We start from the raw sequence: 18,031 nt of genomic DNA on the forward strand, positions 1-18,031 counted from the left end.
GCAGTCATAGTGTATATTTTCAGCAATACGTTTGTTTACCAATAGGTTAAAGTAAACCACATATATCTTATATCTATAATACCTTATTATATGCAGGTATATTCAGACAGTACTGTGTGTGTGTGTGTGTGTGTGTGTGTGTGTGTGTGTGTGTGTGTGTGTGTGTGTGTGTGTGTGTGTGTGTGTGTGTGTGTGTGTGTGTGTGTGTGTGTGTGTGTGTGTGTGTGTGTGTGTGTGTGTGTGTGTGTGTGTGTGTGTGTGTGTGTGTGTGTGTGTGTGTGTGTGTGTGTGTGTGTGTATATATATGTATGTATGCATTTCGTCTACCAATCTGGGAAATGGGAAAAGTCAAAATCACCTACGCGACACACCAAAGTCCCTGGTACATGTACATAATATAACGACGTACTGTGAACAAAGGAATATATTATATATTATAACACGGTATATCCAGCATTATTGCACAACATGCTATCATGCGGAGTTGTGTGACGTCATGCAGTATGTGTGTGTGTCGGCCGGTCCCAGGCCGGGGCTCGGTTCTACCAGAAGACGGGCCTGGGCCCCCTGCCTCTGGCCCTCTTCAACGGGGTGCCGCTGAGCCCGGAGGAGATGGACCCGGAGGAGCTGGAGACCCTCGTCCTGCAGTGCATGATGGACGCCACCCAGGTCTTTCAGAGGGCCGTCTTCACGGTGAGACACCGGGCAGCTAAGGCTGTTTCCCCCGAACCCTGTTTTTGGGATTCGAACTTCGTCAGGGTTTTTAAAAACCTTCGTTTTTAATAAAAAATAAAAATAAATAAAAAAAAGTTGAATCCATTTTTTTTTTTTTTTTTTTTTTTTTTTTACTATCCTCAAACTAAATCCTCAATTTGAATAAAGTGATTAATCTGATTAAATTAGTATTTTAATTTTTTATTAAATCAACTTTCCAGCCCCAGACCCAGCCCAGGGAGAAGCCCCAGCCCAACTAAATCAATTAAATCAACTTTCTTTAATGAATTGATTGATTGATTGAAAACTATATTAACAGATTGCAGAATGGGTACAGTACAGTACAGCTCAATACATACAATTGTTAAGGGGATGCAGACCAGAGAAAGACTTTCGTCTTGTTTACATCAGGGTCCCCCATTTTGAATATAACTCATCAGTTTCTTTTAATACTATAATATTAGTGTAGCCTAATCTGTATCTGCAACTGTGAAGAAAAACCCCATTGGTTTAAACAGAATTAATAGAAAAAAATATTTAAAAAAGAAATATATATATATATATATATTTTTGTATTAAAAATAAAAAAATTTGAATGTTGATTTAGAATTCCAATGCCAACGTAACGAACGAAGGTTCGAACGTTCGAACGTTTGGGCTCAGCCCTACAGGCAGTACATACGTGTGTGAATGTTACATCTCTGCGTTACGTTTAGGCAAAATCAGATGTGATCCAAAGCGTTTGTGTACAAATTCTCAACATTGCTGTTGTTAACAGTGAGGTGTCTCTCATGGTCCCAGGGTCAGCTGACCGAGGGGACGGACGTGGTGGACTTCCTGATGGACCGGGCCCACATGGTTCCCCGGCTCAACCCGCTGGTCCTCGGCACCGACAGGAAGTACCTGGACTTCACCGCCTCTCCAGGTAGCGGCATATAACCTCTTGACTCATTCAGCGCCGGCCATTAGACGGGTCCCGTTGTATCTAGGCCGCCACGCTTTAAAAGATAGGAGTGCGTCACCTTGTTTGTAGAGCTCTAACTATTATTCTATATTATAGCTATGGAAACAATACTATGGCCCGGTTGACATCACCTATCTAACGTGAAATATGTGATATGTGATAAATAGAGCGCCCCCTCCCTGTTAGGGATGGGAATTGATAGGATTTTATCGATACGATTCCATTATCGATTCTGCTTATCGATTCGATTCTTTATCGATTCCCTTATCGATACCTGATCAATTTATAATTTAAATAAATAAATTGAAAATGCAACAGAACTACATTTAGTCATTTAGCTGACGCTTTTATCCAAAGCGACTTACAAGTTCTGTACGACAAGCCATCAGGAAGGGCACAACTCTATCAGCTGAGCAACAATGTTCATCAAAGTGTTGAGTGCTAAAGTGTAGGTTAGTTTATTAGGACAAGTGCATGACAGTACGGTTAGTTAGGGTTAGATATATTTTTTTTTATTCAGATAATGGTTGAAGAAGTGCGTCTTTAGTCGACGGCGAAAGATTGGATGGGTTTCGGCTGTCCTAACTGGGGTGGGTAGTTCATTCCACCATTGTGGGGCAAGGACTGAGAATAGGCGACTTCTCTTTGATGACCCTCCCGGAGCTCGGATAGGAGTAGGTCTGAGGCGGCCAGAAGATGCAGAGCGTAGGGGTCTAAGCTGGTTAGAATAACATGCAACTTGACATTTCTGATTGTCATTTATTGTTGAGCCCCCATGTCAGAAAAATACAAAAACTGTAAAAAATAAAACATTAACTATAGCCTACACTTAAATAAAATAATGTATTTGAGATTCTCTTAAAATGTATTTATTTTTTTATTCTTAAACTAATTTAATCTATTGAATAACAGGTTGTTATTCCTCTGACTTCTGTCTCTCACTCACACACTCTCTCTCTCACACACACACACACACACACAGAGAGAGAGAGAGCTCCCCGGGCCCCTGTCCTATAAGGTATTGGCTTGTGTTGCTACACGGACACATTTGTATGTTGCACCACTGTACTTCCTGGCTTACAGTCTTGTAAACAAACATTCCGTCTCTCATTATATGTGAACTAAAGAGTACAAGGTTTACACAACAGCCCCCACCTGCTGTTTTATTGTATTTGTACCTGTACTATCCGCTGTCAGCTGTTTATCTCTCTTTGTGAGCTTGATTAAATAGCGTTAGCTCACGTTAGCTCCGCGGCTAATTTTAGCTCAGCCTGATCTAAATCAATGACTAGGTTCTAAAGCATTCAAGTAGTTTTCACTGCACATAGAAGTAGCCAAACAGCAGGAGCATTTCGGGAGCATATTACCAAAACCCAGGCAATTTCGAGCCATTAAGGAATCAAATAGAGTCTGCCATGGCTACATGCTAACGGCTAACATTATTGCGCAACTGTAGGCAGCGATAAGGGAATCGAAAGTCACGGGAGCCACACGGTTCCAGGCATCGGCCAATTAGGAACCGGTTCCCAACGGGAACCGGTTTTCGATTCCCATCCCTACTCCCTGTAGAGAACCAGCTGTTCGTGTCCCAGAGCGCTCCCTCCCTGTAGAGAACCAGCTGCTCGTGTCCCAGAGCGCCCCCTCCCTGTAGAGAACCAGCTGTTCGTGTCCCAGAGCGCCCCCTCCTCCCTGTAGAGAACCAGCTGTTCGTGTCCCAGAGCGCCCCCTCCTCCCTGTAGAGAACCAGCTGTTCGTGTCCCAGAGCGCCCCCTCCCTGTAGAGAACCAGCTGTTCGTGTCCCAGAGCGCCCCCTCCCTGTAGAGAACCAGCTGCTCGTGTCCCAGAGCGCCCCCTCCTCCCTGTAGAGCAGTGGTTCTCAACTGGTCTAGCCTCGGGACCCAACATTTTCCTTAGTCATTAAGTCGCGACCCCAAATTTTGAACCACTATGATTTATGTAAAAAAAATATATTTGCAGTAATACGCAATCTTTCAAAACATGAAATAAACACAAAAAAGTGCAACAAAAGTGCAACTATTGCTAAAAACCCAATGAAATAAAAGAATAATAAATAATATATGCTTCTTAGCAGATTTCTTAGCTTAACATAACAGACCTACATTTGGGGGAACTAATGGGATAACTGAGTTTGCAACAAAAGTGCAACTAGGGCTAAAACCCAATGAAATAAAATAATAATAAATAATATGCTTCTTAGCAGATTTCTTAGCTTAACATAACAGACCTAAGTTTGGGGGAACTAATTGGATAACTGGGGTTGCAACAAAAGTGCAACTAGGGCTAAAAACCCAATGAAATTAAATAATAATAATAAATAATTATGCTTCTTAGCAGACTTCTTAGCTTAACATAACAGACCTAAGTTTGGGGGAACTAATGGGATAACTGGGATTGCAATAAAAGTGCAACTAGGGCTAAAAACCCAATGAAATAAAATAATAATAAATAATATGCTTCTTAGCAGATTTCTTAGCTTAACATAACAGACCTACGTTTGGGGGAACTAAGGGGATAACTGGGGTTGCAACAAAAGTGCAACTAAGGGCTAAAAACACAATGAAATAAAATAATAATAATAATAAATAATATATCCTTCTTAGCAGAATTCTTAGCTTAACATGCAGGGGACTAATGGGATAACTGGGGATGATGTTTGCTCCTGACAAGAGTCTCAAAGTCTGGGGTGATTGTAGACAAAGCAACTCTGAGGTCATGCTCAATGTCCAATCTGTTCCTCCGCTTTGTCTTCAGCTGGACCAGAGCTGAGAAGCCACTTTCACAAAGATAGGTAGTGGGGAAAAAAAGTAATTTTTTTTTTTTTTTCACACACATCCGCGACCCACTCAAAATGGCCCCGCGACCCACTTTTGGGTCGCGACCCACCAGTTGAGAAACACTGCTGTAGAGAACCAGCTGTTCGTGTCCCAGAGCGCCCCCTCCCTGTAGAGAACCAGCTGTTCGTGTCCCAGAGCGCCCCCTCCCTGTAGAGAACCAGCTGTTCGTGTCCCAGAGCGCCCCCTCTTCCCTGTAGAGAACCAGCTGTTCGTGTCCCAGAGCACCCCCTCCCTGTAGAGAACCAGCTGCTCGTGTCCCAGAGCGCCCCCTCCTCCCTGTAGAGCACCAGCTGTTCGTGTCCCAGAGCACCCCCTCCCTGTAGAGAACCAGCTGTTCGTGTCCCAGAGCGCCCCCTCCCTGTAGAGAACCAGCTGCTCGTGTCCCAGAGCGCCCCCTCCTCCCTGTAGAGAACCAGCTGTTCGTGTCCCAGAGCGCCCCCTCCCTGTAGAGAACCAGCTGTTCGTGTCCCAGAGCGCCCCCTCCCTGTAGAGAACCAGCTGTTCGTGTCCCAGAGCGCCCCCTCCTCCCTGTAGAGAACCAGCTGTTCGTGTCCCAGAGCGCCCCCTCCCTGTAGAGAACCAGCTGCTTGTATCCCAGAGCGCCCCCTCCTCCCTGTAGAGAACCAGCTGTTCGTGTCCCAGAGCGCCCCCTCCCTGTAGAGAACCAGCTGTTCGTGTCCCAGAGCGCCCCCTCTTCCCTGTAGAGAACCAGCTGTTCGTGTCCCAGAGCACCCCCTCCCTGTAGAGAACCAGCTGCTCGTGTCCCAGAGCGCCCCCTCCTCCCTGTAGAGAACCAGCTGTTCGTGTCCCAGAGCGCCCCCTCCCTGTAGAGAACCAGCTGTTCGTGTCCCAGAGCGCCCCCTCCCTGTAGAGAACCAGCTGTTCGTGTCCCAGAGCGCCCCCTCCCTGTAGAGAACCAGCTGTTCGTGTCCCAGAGCGCCCCCTCCTCCCTGTAGAGAACCAGCTGTTCGTGTCCCAGAGCGCCCCCTCCCTGTAGAGAACCAGCTGCTTGTATCCCAGAGCGCCCCCTCCTCCCTGTAGAGAACCAGCTGTTCGTGTCCCAGAGCGCCCCCTCCCTGTAGAGAACCAGCTGCTCGTGTCCCAGAGCGCCCCCTCCTCCCTGTAGAGAACCAGCTGTTCGTGTCACAGAGCGCCCCCTCCTCCCTGTAGAGAGCCAGCTGTTCGTGTCCCAGAGCGCCCCCTCCCTGTAGAGAACCAGCTGTTCGTGTCCCAGAGCGCCCCCTCCTCCCTGTAGAGAACCAGCTGCTCGTGTCCCAGAGCGCCCCCTCCCTGTAGAGAACCAGCTGTTCGTGTCCCAGAGCGCCCCCTCCTCCCTGTAGAGAACCAGCTGTTCGTGTCCCAGAGCGCCCCCTCCTCCCTGTAGAGAACCAGCTGTTCGTGTCCCAGAGCGCCCCCTCCTCCCTGTAGAGAACCAGCTGTTCGTGTCCCAGAGCGCCCCCTCCTCCCTGTAGAGAACCAGCTGTTCGTGTCCCAGAGCGCCCCCTCCCTGTAGAGAACCAGCTGTTCGTGTCCCAGAGCGCCCCCTCCCTGTAGAGAACCAGCTGCTCGTGTCCCAGAGCACCCCCTCCTCCCTGTAGAGAACCAGCTGTTCGTGTCCCAGAGCGCCCCCTCCCTGTAGAGAACCAGCTGTTCGTGTCCCAGAGCGCCCCCTCCCTGTAGAGAACCAGCTGTTCGTGTCCCAGAGCGCCCCCTCCTCCCTGTAGAGAACCAGCTGTTCGTGTCCCAGAGCGCCCCCTCCCTGTAGAGAACCAGCTGCTCGTGTCCCAGAGCGCCCCCTCCTCCCTGTAGAGAACCAGCTGTTCGTGTCCCAGAGCGCCACCTCCCTGTAGAGAACCAGCTGCTCGTGTCCCAGAGCGCCCCCTCCTCCCTGTAGAGAACCAGCTGTTCGTGTCCCAGAGCGCCCCCTCCCTGTAGAGAACCAGCTGCTCGTGTCCCAGAGCGCCCCCTCCTCCCTGTAGAGAACCAGCTGTTCGTGTCCCAGAGCGCCCCCTCCCTGTAGAGAACCAGCTGTTCGTGTCCCAGAGCACCCCCTCCCTGTAGAGAACCAGCTGTTCGTGTCCCAGAGCGCCCCCTCCTCCCTGTAGAGAACCAGCTGTTCGTGTCCCAGAGCGCCCCCTCCCTGTAGAGAACCAGCTGCTTGTGTCCCAGAGCGCCCCCTCCTCCCTGTAGAGAACCAGCTGTTCGTGTCCCAGAGCGCCCCCTCCCTGTAGAGAACCAGCTGCTCGTGTCCCAGAGCGCCCCCTCCTCCCTGTAGAGAACCAGCTGTTCGTGTCCCAGAGCGCCCCCTCCTCCCTGTAGAGAACCAGCTGTTCGTGTCACAGAGCGCCCCCTCCTCCCTGTAGAGAACCAGCTGTTCGTGTCCCAGAGCGCCTCCTCCTCCCTGTAGAGAACCAGCTGCTCGTGTCCCAGAGCGCCCCCTCCTCCCTGTAGAGAACCAGCTGTTCGTGTCCCAGAGCGCCCCCTCCCTGAAGAGAACCAGCTGTTCGTGTCCCAGAGCGCCCCTCCCTGTAGAGAACCAGCTGTTCGTGTCCCAGAGCGCCCCTCCCTGTAGAGAACCAGCTGCTCGTGTCCCAGAGCGCCCCCTCCCTGTAGAGAACCAGCTGTTCGTGTCCCAGAGCGCCCCCTCCCTGTAGAGAACCAGCTGTTCGTGTCCCAGAGCGCCCCCTCCCTGTAGAGAACCAGCTGCTCGTGTCCCAGAGCGCCCCCTCCCTGTAGAGAACCAGCTGTTCGTGTCCCAGAGCGCCCCCTCCTCCCTGTAGAGAACCAGCTGTTCGTGTCCCAGAGCGCCCCCTCCTCCCTGTAGAGAACCAGCTGCTCGTGTCCCAGAGCGCCCCCTCCCTGTAGAGAACCAGCTGTTCGTGTCCCAGAGCGCCCCCTCCCTGTAGAGAACCAGCTGTTCGTGTCCCAGAGCGCCCCCTCCCTGTAGAGAACCAGCTGCTCGTGTCCCAGAGCGCCCCCTCCCTGTAGAGAACCAGCTGTTCGTGTCCCAGAGCGCCCCCTCCCTGTAGAGAACCAGCTGTTCGTGTCCCAGAGCGCCCCCTCCCTGTAGAGAACCAGCTGTTCGTGTCCCAGAGCGCCCCCTCCCTGTAGAGAACCAGCTGTTCGTGTCCCAGAGCGCCCCCTCCTCCCTGTAGAGAACCAGCTGTTCGTGTCCCAGAGCGCCCCCTCCCTGTAGAGAACCAGCTGTTCGTGTCCCAGAGCGCCCCCTCCTCCCTGTAGAGAACCAGCTGCTCGTGTCCCAGAGCGCCCCCTCCCTGTAGAGAACCAGCTGTTCGTGTCCCAGAGCGCCCCCTCCTCCCTGTAGAGAACCAGCTGTTCGTGTCCCAGAGCGCCCCCTCCTCCCTGTAGAGAACCAGCTGCTCGTGTCCCAGAGCGCCCCCTCCCTATAGAGAACCAGCTGTTCGTGTCCCAGAGCGCCCCCTCCCTGTAGAGAACCAGCTGTTCGTGTCCCAGAGCGCCCCCTCCCTGTAGAGAACCAGCTGCTCGTGTCCCAGAGCGCCCCCTCCCTGTAGAGAACCAGCTGTTCGTGTCCCAGAGCGCCCCCTCCCTGTAGAGAACCAGCTGTTCGTGTCCCAGAGCGCCCCCTCCCTGTAGAGAACCAGCTGTTCGTGTCCCAGAGCGCCCCCTCCTCCCTGTAGAGAACCAGCTGTTCGTGTCCCAGAGCGCCCCCTCCCTGTAGAGAACCAGCTGTTCGTGTCCCAGAGCGCCCCCTCCTCCCTGTAGAGAACCAGCTGTTCGTGTCCCAGAGCGCCCCCTCCCTGTAGAGAACCAGCTGCTTGTGTCCCAGAGCGCCCCCTCCTCCCTGTAGAGAACCAGCTGTTCGTGTCCCAGAGCGCCCCCTCCCTGTAGAGAACCAGCTGCTCGTGTCCCAGAGCGCCCCCTCCCTGTAGAGAACCAGCTGTTCGTGTCCCAGAGCGCCCCCTCCTCCCTGTAGAGAACCAGCTGTTCGTGTCCCAGAGCGCCCCCTCCTCCCTGTAGAGAACCAGCTGTTCGTGTCCCAGAGCGCCCCCTCCCTGTAGAGAACCAGCTGTTCGTGTCCCAGAGCGCCCCCTCCTCCCTGTAGAGAACCAGCTGTTCGTGTCCCAGAGCGCCCCCTCCCTGTAGAGAACCAGCTGTTCGTGTCCCAGAGCGCCCCCTCCTCCCTGTAGAGAACCAGCTGTTCGTGTCCCAGAGCGCCCCCTCCCTGTAGAGAACCAGCTGTTCGTGTCCCAGAGCGCCCCCTCCTCCCTGTAGAGAACCAGCTGTTCGTGTCCCAGAGCGCCCCCTCCCTGTAGAGAACCAGCTGTTCGTGTCCCAGAGCGCCCCCTCCTCCCTGTAGAGAACCAGCTGTTCGTATCCCAGAGCGCCCCCCCTCCCTGTAGAGAACCAGCTGTTCGTGTCCCAGAGCGCCCCCTCCCTGTAGAGAACCAGCTGCTCGTGTCCCAGAGCGCCCCCTCCTCCCTGTAGAGAACCAGCTGTTCGTGTCCCAGAGCGCCACCTCCCTGTAGAGAACCAGCTGCTCGTGTCCCAGAGCGCCCCCTCCTCCCTGTAGAGAACCAGCTGTTCGTGTCCCAGAGCGCCCCCTCCCTGTAGAGAACCAGCTGTTCGTGTCCCAGAGCACCCCCTCCCTGTAGAGAACCAGCTGTTCGTGTCCCAGAGCGCCCCCTCCTCCCTGTAGAGAACCAGCTGTTCGTGTCCCAGAGCGCCCCCTCCCTGTAGAGAACCAGCTGCTTGTGTCCCAGAGCGCCCCCTCCTCCCTGTAGAGAACCAGCTGTTCGTGTCCCAGAGCGCCCCCTCCCTGTAGAGAACCAGCTGCTCGTGTCCCAGAGCGCCCCCTCCTCCCTGTAGAGAACCAGCTGTTCGTGTCCCAGAGCGCCCCCTCCTCCCTGTAGAGAACCAGCTGTTCGTGTCACAGAGCGCCCCCTCCTCCCTGTAGAGAACCAGCTGTTCGTGTCCCAGAGCGCCTCCTCCTCCCTGTAGAGAACCAGCTGCTCGTGTCCCAGAGCGCCCCCTCCTCCCTGTAGAGAACCAGCTGTTCGTGTCCCAGAGCGCCCCCTCCCTGTAGAGAACCAGCTGTTCGTGTCCCAGAGCGCCCCCTCCTTCCTGTAGAGAACCAGCTGTTCGTGTCCCAGAGCGCCCCCTCCCTGAAGAGAACCAGCTGTTCGTGTCCCAGAGCGCCCCTCCCTGTAGAGAACCAGCTGTTTGTGTCCCAGAGCGCCCCTCCCTGTAGAGAACCAGCTGCTCGTGTCCCAGAGCGCCCCCTCCCTGTAGAGAACCAGCTGTTCGTGTCCCAGAGCGCCCCCTCCCTGTAGAGAACCAGCTGTTCGTGTCCCAGAGCGCCCCCTCCCTGTAGAGAACCAGCTGCTCGTGTCCCAGAGCGCCCCCTCCCTGTAGAGAACCAGCTGTTCGTGTCCCAGAGCGCCCCCTCCTCCCTGTAGAGAACCAGCTGTTCGTGTCCCAGAGCGCCCCCTCCTCCCTGTAGAGAACCAGCTGCTCGTGTCCCAGAGCGCCCCCTCCCTGTAGAGAACCAGCTGTTCGTGTCCCAGAGCGCCCCCTCCCTGTAGAGAACCAGCTGTTCGTGTCCCAGAGCGCCCCCTCCCTGTAGAGAACCAGCTGCTCGTGTCCCAGAGCGCCCCCTCCCTGTAGAGAACCAGCTGTTCGTGTCCCAGAGCGCCCCCTCCTTCCTGTAGAGAACCAGCTGTTCGTGTCCCAGAGCGCCCCCTCCCTGAAGAGAACCAGCTGTTCGTGTCCCAGAGCGCCCCTCCCTGTAGAGAACCAGCTGTTCGTGTCCCAGAGCGCCCCTCCCTGTAGAGAACCAGCTGCTCGTGTCCCAGAGCGCCCCCTCCCTGTAGAGAACCAGCTGTTCGTGTCCCAGAGCGCCCCCTCCCTGTAGAGAACCAGCTGTTCGTGTCCCAGAGCGCCCCCTCCCTGTAGAGAACCAGCTGTTCGTGTCCCAGAGCGCCCCCTCCCTGTAGAGAACCAGCTGTTCGTGTCCCAGAGCGCCCCCTCCCTGTAGAGAACCAGCTGCTCGTGTCCCAGAGCGCCCCCTCCCTGTAGAGAACCAGCTGTTCGTGTCCCAGAGCGCCCCCTCCTCCCTGTAGAGAACCAGCTGTTCGTGTCCCAGAGCGCCCCCTCCTCCCTGTAGAGAACCAGCTGCTCGTGTCCCAGAGCGCCCCCTCCCTGTAGAGAACCAGCTGTTCGTGTCCCAGAGCGCCCCCTCCCTGTAGAGAACCAGCTGTTCGTGTCCCAGAGCGCCCCCTCCCTGTAGAGAACCAGCTGCTCGTGTCCCAGAGCGCCCCCTCCCTGTAGAGAACCAGCTGTTCGTGTCCCAGAGCGCCCCCTCCTTCCTGTAGAGAACCAGCTGTTCGTGTCCCAGAGCGCCCCCTCCCTGAAGAGAACCAGCTGTTCGTGTCCCAGAGCGCCCCTCCCTGTAGAGAACCAGCTGTTCGTGTCCCAGAGCGCCCCTCCCTGTAGAGAACCAGCTGCTCGTGTCCCAGAGCGCCCCCTCCCTGTAGAGAACCAGCTGTTCGTGTCCCAGAGCGCCCCCTCCCTGTAGAGAACCAGCTGTTCGTGTCCCAGAGCGCCCCCTCCCTGTAGAGAACCAGCTGCTCGTGTCCCAGAGCGCCCCCTCCCTGTAGAGAACCAGCTGTTCGTGTCCCAGAGCGCCCCCTCCTCCCTGTAGAGAACCAGCTGTTCGTGTCCCAGAGCGCCCCCTCCTCCCTGTAGAGAACCAGCTGCTCGTGTCCCAGAGCGCCCCCTCCCTGTAGAGAACCAGCTGTTCGTGTCCCAGAGCGCCCCCTCCCTGTAGAGAACCAGCTGTTCGTGTCCCAGAGCGCCCCCTCCCTGTAGAGAACCAGCTGCTCGTGTCCCAGAGCGCCCCCTCCCTGTAGAGAACCAGCTGTTCGTGTCCCAGAGCGCCCCCTCCCTGTAGAGAACCAGCTGCTCGTGTCCCAGAGCGCCCCCTCCCTGTAGAGAACCAGCTGTTCGTGTCCCAGAGCGCCCCCTCCCTGTAGAGAACCAGCTGTTTGTGTCCCAGAGCGCCCCCTCCCTGTAGAGAACCAGCTGTTCGTGTCCCAGAGCGCCCCCTCCTCCCTGTAGAGAACCAGCTGTTCGTGTCCCAGAGCGCCCCCTCCCTGTAGAGAACCAGCTGTTCGTGTCCCAGAGCGCCCCCTCCCTGTAGAGAACCAGCTGTTCGTGTCCCAGAGCGCCCCCTCCTCCCTGTAGAGAACCAGCTGTTCGTGTCCCAGAGCGCCCCCTCCCTGTAGAGAACCAGCTGTTCGTGTCCCAGAGCTCCCCCTCCCTGTAGAGAACCAGCTGTTCGTGTCCCAGAGCGCCCCCTCCTCCCTGTAGAGAACCAGCTGTTCGTGTCCCAGAGCGCCCCCTCCCTGTAGAGAACCAGCTGTTCGTGTCCCAGAGCGCCCCCTCCCTGTAGAGAACCAGCTGTTCGTGTCCCAGAGCGCCCCCTCCTCCCTGTAGAGAACCAGCTGTTCGTGTCCCAGAGCGCCCCCTCCCTGTAGAGAACCAGCTGTTCGTGTCCCAGAGCGCCCCCTCCTCCCTGTAGAGAACCAGCTGTTCGTGTCCCAGAGCGCCCCCTCCCTGTAGAGAACCAGCTGTTCGTGTCCCAGAGCGCCCCCCCTCCCTGTAGAGAACCAGCTGTTCGTGTCCCAGAGCGCCCCCTCCCTGTAGAGAACCAGCTGTTCGTGTCCCAGAGCGCCCCCTCCCTGTAGAGAACCAGCTGTTTGTGTCCCAGAGCGCCCCTCCCTGTAGAGAACCAGCTGTTCGTGTCCCAGAGCGCCCCCTCCTCCCTGTAGAGAACCAGCTGTTCGTGTCCCAGAGCGCCCCCTCCCTGTAGAGAACCAGCTGTTCGTGTCCCAGAGCGCCCCCTCCCTGTAGAGAACCAGCTGTTCGTGTCCCAGAGCGCCCCCTCCTCCCTGTAGAGAACCAGCTGTTCGTGTCCCAGAGCGCCCCCTCCCTGTAGAGAACCAGCTGTTCGTGTCCCAGAGCGCCCCCTCCCTGTAGAGAACCAGCTGTTCGTGTCCCAGAGCGCCCCCCCCCTCCCTGTAGAGAACCAGCTGCTCGTGTCCCAGAGCGCCCCCTCCTCCCTGTAGAGAACCAGCTGTTCGTGTCCCAGAGCGCCCCCTCCCTGTAGAGAACCAGCTGTTCGTGTCCTAGAGCGCCCCCTCCTCCCTGTAGAGAACCAGCTGCTCGTGTCCCAGAGCGCCCCCTCCCTGTAGAGAACCAGCTGTTCGTGTCCCAGAGCGCCCCCTCCTCCCTGTAGAGAACCAGCTGCTCGTGTCCCAGAGCGCCCCCTCCCTGTAGAGAACCAGCTGTTCGTGTCCCAGAGCGCCCCCTCCTCCCTGTAGAGAACCAGCTGTTCGTGTCCCAGAGCGCCCCCCCCTGTAGAGAACCAGCTGCTCGTGTCCCAGAGCGCCCCCTCCCTGTAGAGAACCAGCTGTTCGTGTCCCAGAGCGCCCCCTCCCTGTAGAGAACCAGCTGTTCGTGTCCCAGAGCGCCCCCTCCCTGTAGAGAACCAGCTGCTCGTGTCCCAGAGCGCCCCCTCCCTGTAGAGAACCAGCTGTTCGTGTCCCAGAGCGCCCCCTCCCTGTAGAGAACCAGCTGTTCGTGTCCCAGAGCGCCCCCTCCCTGTAGAGAACCAGCTGTTCGTGTCCCAGAGCGCCCCCTCCCTGTAGAGAACCAGCTGTTCGTGTCCCAGAGCGCCCCCTCCTCCCTGTAGAGAACCAGCTGTTCGTGTCCCAGAGCGCCCCCTCCCTGTAGAGAACCAGCTGTTCGTGTCCCAGAGCGCCCCCTCCTCCCTGTAGAGAACCAGCTGTTCGTGTCCCAGAGCGCCCCCTCCCTGTAGAGAACCAGCTGCTCGTGTCCCAGAGCGCCCCCTCCTCCCTGTAGAGAACCAGCTGCTCGTGTCCCAGAGCGCCCCCTCCCTGTAGAGAACCAGCTGCTCGTGTCCCAGAGCGCCCCCTCCCTGTAGAGAACCAGCTGTTCGTGTCCCAGAGCGCCCCCTCCTCCCTGTAGAGAACCAGCTGTTCGTGTCCCAGAGCGCCCCCTCCCTGTAGAGAACCAGCTGTTCGTGTCCCAGAGCGCCCCCTCCTCCCTGTAGAGAACCAGCTGTTCGTGTCCCAGAGCGCCCCCTCCCTGTAGAGAACCAGCTGTTCGTGTCCCAGAGCGCCCCCTCCCTGTAGAGAACCAGCTGTTCGTGTCCCAGAGCGCCCCCTCCTCCCTGTAGAGAACCAGCTGTTCGTGTCCCAGAGCGCCCCCTCCTCCCTGTAGAGAACCAGCTGTTCGTGTCCCAGAGCGCCCCCTCCCTGTAGAGAACCAGCTGTTCGTGTCCCAGAGCGCCCCCTCCCTGTAGAGAACCAGCTGCTCGTGTCCCAGAGCGCCCCCTCCCTGTAGAGAACCAGCTGTTCGTGTCCCAGAGCGCCCCCTCCTCCCTGTAGAGAACCAGCTGTTCGTGTCCCAGAGCGCCCCCTCCTCCCTGTAGAGAACCAGCTGCTCGTGTCCCAGAGCGCCCCCTCCCTGTAGAGAACCAGCTGTTCGTGTCCCAGAGCGCCCCCTCCCTGTAGAGAACCAGCTGTTCGTGTCCCAGAGCGCCCCCTCCCTGTAGAGAACCAGCTGCTCGTGTCCCAGAGCGCCCCCTCCCTGTAGAGAACCAGCTGTTCGTGTCCCAGAGCGCCCCCTCCCTGTAGAGAACCAGCTGTTCGTGTCCCAGAGCGCCCCCCCCTCCCTGTAGAGAACCAGCTGCTCGTGTCCCAGAGCGCCCCCTCCTCCCTGTAGAGAACCAGCTGTTCGTGTCCCAGAGCGCCCCCTCCCTGTAGAGAACCAGCTGTTCGTGTCCTAGAGCGCCCCCTCCTCCCTGTAGAGAACCAGCTGCTCGTGTCCCAGAGCGCCCCCTCCCTGTAGAGAACCAGCTGTTCGTGTCCCAGAGCGCCCCCTCCTCCCTGTAGAGAGCCAGCTGTTCGTGTCCCAGAGCGCCCCCCCCCCTGTAGAGAACCAGCTGCTCGTGTCCCAGAGCGCCCCCTCCCTGTAGAGAACCAGCTTTTCGTGTCCCAGAGCGCCCCCTCCCTGTAGAGAACCAGCTGCTCATGTCCCAGAGCGCCCCCTCCTCCCTGTAGAGAACCAGCTGTTCGTGTCCCAGAGCGCCCCCTCCCTGTAGAGAACCAGCTGTTCGTGTCCCAGAGCGCCCCCTCCCTGTAGAGAACCAGCTGTTCGTGTCCCAGAGCGCCCCCTCCTCCCTGTAGAGAACCAGCTGTTCGTGTCCCAGAGCGCCCCCTCCCTGTAGAGAACCAGCTGTTCGTGTCCCAGAGCGCCCCCTCCTCCCTGTAGAGAACCAGCTGTTCGTGTCCCAGAGCGCCCCCTCCCTGTAGAGAACCAGCTGTTCGTGTCCCAGAGCGCCCCCTCCTCCCTGTAGAGAACCAGCTGTTCGTGTCCCAGAGCGCCCCCCCCTGTAGAGAACCAGCTGCTCGTGTCCCAGAGCGCCCCCTCCCTGTAGAGAACCAGCTGTTCGTGTCCCAGAGCGCCCCCTCCCTGTAGAGAACCAGCTGTTCGTGTCCCAGAGCGCCCCCTCCTCCCTGTAGAGAACCAGCTGCTCGTGTCCCAGAGCGCCCCCTCCCTGTAGAGAACCAGCTGTTCGTGTCCCAGAGCGCCCCCTCCCTGTAGAGAACCAGCTGTTCGTGTCCCAGAGCGCCCCCTCCTCCCTGTAGAGAACCAGCTGCTCGTGTCCCAGAGCGCCCCCTCCCTGTAGAGAACCAGCTGTTCGTGTCCCAGAGCGCCCCCTCCTCCCTGTAGAGAACCAGCTGTTCGTGTCCCAGAGCGCCCCCTCCCTGTAGAGAACCAGCTGTTCGTGTCCCAGAGCGCCCCCTCCCTGTAGAGAACCAGCTGTTCGTGTCCCAGAGCGCCCCCTCCCTGTAGAGAACCAGCTGCTCGTGTCCCAGAGCGCCCCCTCCCTGTAGAGAACCAGCTGTTCGTGTCCCAGAGCGCCCCCTCCCTGTAGAGAACCAGCTGTTCGTGTCCCAGAGCGCCCCCTCCCTGTAGAGAACCAGCTGTTCGTGTCCCAGAGCGCCCCCTCCCTGTAGAGAACCAGCTGTTCGTGTCCCAGAGCGCCCCCTCCTCCCTGTAGAGAACCAGCTGTTCGTGTCCCAGAGCGCCCCCTCCCTGTAGAGAACCAGCTGTTCGTGTCCCAGAGCGCCCCCTCCTCCCTGTAGAGAACCAGCTGTTCGTGTCCCAGAGCGCCCCCTCCCTGTAGAGAACCAGCTGTTCGTGTCCCAGAGCGCCCCTCCTCCCTGTAGAGAACCAGCTGTTCGTGTCCCAGAGCGCCCCCTCCCTGTAGAGAACCAGCTGTTCGTGTCCCAGAGCGCCCCCTCCCTGTAGAGAACCAGCTGTTCGTGTCCCAGAGCGCCCCCTCCTCCCTGTAGAGAACCAGCTGTTCGTGTCCCAGAGCGCCCCCTCCCTGTAGAGAACCAGCTGTTCGTGTCCCAGAGCGCCCCTCCTCCCTGTAGAGAACCAGCTGTTCGTGTCCCAGAGCGCCCCCTCCTCCTGTAGAGAACCAGCTGTTCGTGTCCCAGAGCGCCCCCTCCCTGTAGAGAACCAGCTGTTCGTGTCCCAGAGCGCCCCCTCCTCCCTGTAGAGAACCAGCTGTTCGTGTCCCAGAGCGCCCCCTCCTCCCTGTAGAGAACCAGCTGTTCGTGTCCCAGAGCGCCCCCTCCCTGTAGAGAACCAGCTGTTCGTGTCCCAGAGCGCCCCCTCCCTGTAGAGAACCAGCTGCTCGTGTCCCAGAGCGCCCCCTCCCTGTAGAGAACCAGCTGTTCGTGTCCCAGAGCGCCCCCTCCTCCCTGTAGAGAACCAGCTGTTCGTGTCCCAGAGCGCCCCCTCCTCCCTGTAGAGAACCAGCTGTTCGTGTCCCAGAGCGCCCCCTCCCTGTAGAGAACCAGCTGTTCGTGTCCCAGAGCGCCCCCTCCCTGTAGAGAACCAGCTGTTCGTGTCCCAGAGCGCCCCCTCCCTGTAGAGAACCAGCTGTTCGTGTCCCAGAGCGCCCCCTCCTCCTGTAGAGAACCAGCTGTTCGTGTCCCAGAGCGCCCCCTCCTCCCTGTAGAGAACCAGCTGTTCGTGTCCCAGAGCGCCCCCTCCCTGTAGAGAACCAGCTGTTCGTGTCCCAGAGCGCCCCCTCCCTGTAGAGAACCAGCTGTTCGTGTCCCAGAGCGCCCCCTCCCTGTAGAGAACCAGCTGTTCGTGTCCCAGAGCGCCCCCTCCCTGTAGAGAACCAGCTGTTCGTGTCCCAGAGCGCCCCCTCCCTGTAGAGAACCAGCTGTTCGTGTCCCAGAGCGCCCCCTCCTCCCTGTAGAGAACCAGCTGTTCGTGTCCCAGAGCGCCCCTCCCTGTAGAGAACCAGCTGTTCGTGTCCCAGAGCGCCCCCTCCCTGTAGAGAACCAGCTGTTCGTGTCCCAGAGCGCCCCCTCCCTGTAGAGAACCAGCTGTTCGTGTCCCAGAGCGCCCCCTCCCTGTAGAGAACCAGCTGTTCGTGTCCCAGAGCGCCCCTCCTCCCTGTAGAGAACCAGCTGTTCGTGTCCCAGAGCGCCCCCTCCCTGTAGAGAACCAGCTGTTCGTGTCCCAGAGCGCCCCCTCCCTGTAGAGAACCAGCTGTTCGTGTCCCAGAGCGCCCCCTCCCTGTAGAGAACCAGCTGTTCGTGTCCCAGAGCGCCCCCTCCCTGTAGAGAACCAGCTGTTCGTGTCCCAGAGCGCCCCCTCCCTGTAGAGAACCAGCTGTTCGTGTCCCAGAGCGCCCCCTCCTCCCTGTAGAGAACCAGCTGTTCGTGTCCCAGAGCGCCCCCTCCTCCCTGTAGAGAACCAGCTGTTCGTGTCCCAGAGCGCCCCCTCCCTGTAGAGAACCAGCTGTTCGTGTCCCAGAGCGCCCCCTCCCTGTAGAGAACCAGCTGTTCGTGTCCCAGAGCGCCCCCTCCCTGTAGAGAACCAGCTGTCGTGTCCCAGAGCGCCCCCTCCCTGTAGAGAACCAGCTGTTCGTGTCCCAGAGCGCCCCCTCCCTGTAGAGAACCAGCTGTTCGTGTCCCAGAGCGCCCCCCTCCCTGTAGAGAACCAGCTGTTCGTGTCCCAGAGCGCCCCCTCCCTGTAGAGAACCAGCTGTTCGTGTCCCAGAGCGCCCCCTCCCTGTAGAGAACCAGCTGTTCGTGTCCCAGAGCGCCCCCTCCCTGTAGAGAACCAGCTGTTCGTGTCCCAGAGCTCCCCCTCCCTGTAGAGAACCAGCTGTTCGTGTCCCAGAGCGCCCCCTCCCTGTAGAGAACCAGCTGTTCGTGTCCCAGAGCGCCCCCTCCCTGTAGAGAACCAGCTGTTCGTGTCCCAGAGCGCCCCCTCCCTGTAGAGAACCAGCTGTTCGTGTCCCAGAGCGCCCCCTCCCTGTAGAGAACCAGCTGTTCGTGTCCCAGAGCGCCCCCTCCCTGTAGAGAACCAGCTGTTCGTGTCCCAGAGCGCCCCT

At 58.1% G+C, this 18,031-nt stretch overlaps 1 protein-coding gene across 1 annotated transcript in view; it reads left to right on the forward strand.

Annotated features, from left to right (window-relative positions):
* uggt2 (UDP-glucose glycoprotein glucosyltransferase 2) overlaps positions 1 to 18,031 on the forward strand; it is a gene marked incomplete at its 3' end in the record, with an annotated part of 260,476 nt that overhangs the window by 104,174 nt on the left and 138,271 nt on the right. Inside the window, exons 18-19 of the mRNA XM_084314328.1 lie at positions 529 to 693; positions 1,516 to 1,639. Coding sequence (XP_084170454.1) covers positions 529 to 693; positions 1,516 to 1,639 — 289 coding nt within the window. The remainder of the gene's footprint in view (positions 1 to 528; positions 694 to 1,515; positions 1,640 to 18,031) is intronic.

The sequence above is a fragment of the Notolepis coatsorum genome, assembly GCF_963971535.1.
Source record: "Notolepis coatsorum genome assembly, chromosome: 5".
Lineage (NCBI taxonomy): Eukaryota > Metazoa > Chordata > Actinopteri > Aulopiformes > Paralepididae > Notolepis > Notolepis coatsorum.